Here is a 4,929-nt window from a genome sequence, read left to right as displayed (position 1 = left end):
TCTTTCCCTCTCCTAACACAGCATTAGAACAAATATAAGAGAGCATAATGCCAGCATATATCTTGAGAAAAAAGCTAGAAACGAGCATATAAATGTGCCTGAGTAGGTAAAACCAAGTACCTTTCTCATTCCTTTCTCGTGCAGGAATTTCCCCAGCTTTTTACACAGCAGTGAGAGCATCTTACCGACACGGTGCAGAAAAACAATATTCAGAGGGATCCCAAACAGAGCAAAAAAGACACAGAAGATCTGGCCCCCAGCAGTTTTAGGACGTAGCGTGCCATAGCCTATGGAAAAAGATGGTTCAGAGGAGATTTTCTGTAGAACTGGAGCAGTCCACAGTCACATTCACACCTACACCAACCTGGCCTGCCTTAGACCCCCAAAGACGTGGCTAGCACTTCTCAGTCCACATGCACTCTTTTTTTCCCTGAAAAAGGCAGTAAGCAGATTAAGTGATTCACCCTGCATGTTTTGAGGGATGCAGAGAGCACTGTGTGCTCTCAGCCCAGCCTTAATGCAAATGAAAGCACAATCTAAAAGCAGTTATGGAAAACATCCTCTGTCCTGTGACAAATACATGGAAAGACAGAAACCAGAAGTCTGGGGACCTGGAAGACATCAAGGCTGGGGTCCCAGGCTGTTTGCCATGTCAGAATCACATATAGCCATCTCTAGCTCCTTGTTGATCTGCCTGTGTGTTAGTGACCTCCCTGGCTAAATGCCAGTAAGTTGGTATGTCCAGATACTGGCTCCAGTCCTGGAGGCAGTGCAGTATGCAGTAGAATAGATGATGCTAATTAGTCCAGACCTTACTGGTGGCTGATTTATTTATGCCAGAGAGATATTTGTCTTAAAGTCCTACTAAAAGAGGATTTATCTAAGTAGTGGAACAACGGCTGCAGAACTCCAAACATGTCCTTTAATGGACTGGAGACTTTGCTCCTCTTAGACCCCACGAGGTACATCCCTAAGTGCAAGAGTCCTGTATTTTGTGTATGTCCTTACTCTATCAATGACCCTGAGAAAAGGCACTTTCCCAAGCACAGTTCATGTCAAGGCATCCATTACTTGGAAAATGCAATGTTTTCTTTGGGGGAAAAGACAAACAAAACAACTGAGTGATTTTTTGGCTACTAGGCCCCCAAATGCTTGAACTGTCTTGTGCTCCTTGATGCAGAAATATTCCATTTTCATCACAAAACCTGATGAAGATGAGTGGAAGTACCTGAAGTACCTTCACAACAGACCTCTGTGGCAAAGGTGCAGGGAAACAGGTGAAGTTGCACTTTTCCTGGGACAGCCTGTCTGCCTCACTAGGGAAACAAATTTGATGGGAGGCAACTGATTTGTTTGGCAGAGAAGTGCTGTAATGAAAAAGTACAATAATACAGGTGGTGGCAAGGAGTGGATGGGCTAGTAGCAGGGTGCTGACAAACTTGGGAAGCTTTATTGATATGCAAATGTTGTAACCATGGAACATTTGTCATTGATGTGATGGGTCAGAAGCTTTTCTTCTGCCATGGTCTCCACATGGGTTCATGCACACCTGCACACCTGACCTGATGCTGGGACACCACTTGGGGCCCTTGTAACATGTCACATTCACAGACAAGTGGAGCAGCTGTGCTGAGGGTGTAGTGGGAGTGAGGCCTCAGCTTCACTCTGCAAAAACACAGATTTGACTTTCACTGCATAAGAGTGTGAAGCAGGAGCTAACAGTGTGGATTTTATGCTTAAATTTGGCAGGCTTGCACTTTTTGGGATGCACCTTTGAGAGACAGGGAGAGGCAGGCAGTGGCAGGCAGCCCCTGAAAAGGTCAGAACAGCTTGAATCAAGAGTGTAAAAGTCTCAGCGTTTACATTGCCCCCTTCCCATTTTTTCTTCCTGGCATATTACTGATTCAATATGTGCACTAACAGCTTAACACAGGTTATTGAGACAGTGTCCATGCCCCAGCAGAGTTCAGTTCTTTCCTAACATTCCTTTATGCTTGACAGCACTCTCTATTTGACGCTAGAATAAAGCCAAAACCGTGAAGTTTGTCTCCCACCCACAACTGGCAGCAGAGAGAACATCTTAACAGATAGCTGAAGAAGATGAAACAAGTGGGAAATAATATGAAAGTCCAGTGGTATTTCACAAGCCAAAATAACGCACAAAGAGCTGTGCAGTGGTGAGGCCTCAGGACCAAGTCTGTTGCTGCTTACCATCCATGACAATGAAGGACTGGAGTTTTTGTACTTGAAAGTATTATCCATTCAGGTTCTAATAACAGACATAATAAGCATTGCACACATACAAACACACATACAAGAAAGCATTAGACCTACCTATTGTGGAGACAACCGTGCCTGCAAAGAAGAAGGAGTTACTGAAATCCCAGTTGCTGTCTTCAATCTGTGATTCATTTCCAACAGGGTATACTCCATTCTGAATGGCTTCAGTCAGGTTCTGGGAGAGAAAACAGTTTGGTATCAACATGGCTGCTTTTCTCAAGTGCTTACTGCAAGGCTACTACAGATTTAGAGAACTACTGCTCCTTTCCTGTCAATAATATTCACTTGTCCTCAGCAATACTCTAACACTATTCGTACCTTTACCTCCAAGGCTGGGTAGCAGTCAGACGGTGGTTTTAAGTGTTAGTCTTTTGCCTTGTTTATACTGACTACTCTAGTGGACGTCAGGAGAACTTGTATCTTTTAGCATGATGAAGAACCTCAATCCTTTTAGTCTAAGTACTTTGAAAATAATGATCCTATAAATGACAGGACATTGCAGAGAAAGACAGCTATTGGCTTAAGTGATGGGGTGGCTGGTTGCTGGTTTGAGTTTGCCCTTCAGATGGCAATGGTGGATCCAGGATCTAAGCACCCAACTGTATGCAAGTGTACTGAGCAGTGACTCCGATCCCTCCCAGAAGGGCATCAGTGGTTATAGCAGGGTACACATGACATGAACAGAGAATTTCATTTTAAGGCTGTATTCTGATTAGTGTCACAGATTTAAATTCAGAGAAAGTCCATTGATTTGCAAAGCATTACTCTTGGTGCAACCACAATCAGAATTCAGCCCGACATGTATATACACTCTTCTCCAAACGGCATGCACGAACACACATGCACATATTTACAATGTGACCTTAGAGATGAGTTTAGATGAATATCTACCAGAGATAGTTTGGTTTGAGTTGAGACTGTCCTGCCACTGGGGGTTTGATTAGATGTTTCTCCCAAACCCCTCCAGCCCTATCATCTATCATGTTATGCATTTTCAGACTCTTCCCTTCTTTCTTGGTTTTAATTTGAAGGGCTGTTAATTTTTTTTTAAAAGTTAAAATAATAATAATTAAAAAAACCCAAACAGTATCCAGCTGTCCCTCCCTTTAGCAAACAGAGAACATTGGATGGGAAATCTGGAAGGCAGGCTCGCTTGTACAGAAACAGCCTAGATAAAAACCAGGGCTGAGCCCTGCCAGAGGCAAGACACAAGCTGGAATAAACTGCACCAGAAAAGTCTTCCCCCCCCCCGAGGGCTTCCTCCCTCACTATCTTTTTTGCTGGTGTCCCAGAAAATCAAGGCTACCAGAAATAATTTCACAGCCCTTGCACGAAGATTTCATTGTCTTGAAAAGTTCCCCTAATTTTGTCCTCCCTTACTTGCAAAAAAAAAATAAAAAATAATCCAAATCCGAAGCGAAGAGAGTGCATGCGTATGAGAACTGGGGGCTGGATCGCGAGTTGTGTTATTAGAAATACTGTCTTTCCTCTCCTTTCCTTATCCTGCGAGCTGGCCCATTAAGAGCTCCATTAGTTTCCCATGCAGAAATGCTTACAGCAAGGCTATTTGCACTCCCCATTTTCTTTTCTGCATATATATATATATATCAGATAGAGCTAGGAAATACCAAAGATGAAGAGACAACCGTATTCATTCTCAGCTTCCTGTGCCGTGACCAGAAACCCCTTTCCCTTGGCCAGGCTACCTGTTTCGCTTCTGCAGCATCTTCAAAAAGTAAACCCTGACTATGCCACCCTCCTTGTAGTGATTTGGGCTTCTTTGTTTTTTTCACCCAACAGGTTATTTCAGACCTTGCTGTATTGTTCCTTTGTGCTATGACACTGCTGTAAGTGGCAACCACACCCGTTCGTTTCAGATAGACTCGTTTTTCCTGCCATGCCACCCATTGTAGATGAGCACAGCCCCACCGAAAGCCGAATCAACAGGAAGCAAACAGGAGGCAAACCCCTGAAGATTCGGGACATCGCGGGATGGGGAATGTTAATAGCTAACACACAAAGTTCTGTCACAAGAACAAAGTTCTGTACACAAGCTGTATTTGCCAGCAATGTGACCCATGTGCTCAGACCAGAGAATAGGCTAGGGGTTTGCTAAAATCATCCAAATGACCACATCAGTAGGAATGCAGTGGAAGTTATCTGTGTAGCAAGGCTGGGTAGGAAACAACACCTGATGGGGAAAAAGGAGGTAGAAAGAGCTTCTGCAGGGCTGGCACTTACCTTCATAAACTGCTCCATCTCTGCCACCGTGAGGTGGGTGAAATTCTGCAGAAAAGCCTCCTTCATCTGTGCTGCTGCCATTTTCTCCTGCTTCTCAGCGGTCCTTTCCAGCACCTGGAACACAGCAGCACCCACGAGCAGGTAGACAAAGTAGCCGGCCACCAGCAAGCCCGTCTGCAGCTTGCCACTGCACATGGCCTTTGGTGGGACACGGCAAGGGACAGGGAGTGAAAGGTGGCGATTGGTAAATCCCTCACGCTCCTGGGAAGCCTCCGGCAGGCAGGAAGAGCCCTCCCAGCTCCGTTTTCCTCTGGGATCCTGTGCTGAAAGGGACAGTGAGCTGTCAAATACATTAATGGTGAAGTTGGGAAAAAAAACCACAAAACAACAAATCCAGCCCCCCCCCCC

At 44.9% G+C, this 4,929-nt stretch overlaps 1 protein-coding gene across 1 annotated transcript in view; it reads right to left on the bottom strand.

Annotated features, from left to right (window-relative positions):
- Nucleotides 1-4,716, bottom strand: part of LOC104286953 (potassium channel subfamily K member 16-like) — a 10,407-nt gene extending 5,691 nt beyond the window's left edge. Inside the window, exons 1-3 of the mRNA XM_009885602.1 lie at nt 4,522-4,716; nt 2,335-2,455; nt 121-287 (exon numbers count right to left, since the gene is read on the bottom strand). Of these exons, the coding sequence (XP_009883904.1) occupies nt 121-287; nt 2,335-2,455; nt 4,522-4,716 (483 nt within the window). The remainder of the gene's footprint in view (nt 1-120; nt 288-2,334; nt 2,456-4,521) is intronic.
- Between the last annotated feature and the right edge of the window lie 213 nt (nt 4,717-4,929).

Source organism: Charadrius vociferus, unplaced genomic scaffold (assembly GCF_000708025.1).
Source record: "Charadrius vociferus isolate BGI_N301 unplaced genomic scaffold, ASM70802v2 scaffold355, whole genome shotgun sequence".
Taxonomy (NCBI): Eukaryota; Metazoa; Chordata; class Aves; order Charadriiformes; family Charadriidae; genus Charadrius; species Charadrius vociferus.
This window is presented reverse-complemented; position numbering and strand designations above follow the sequence as displayed.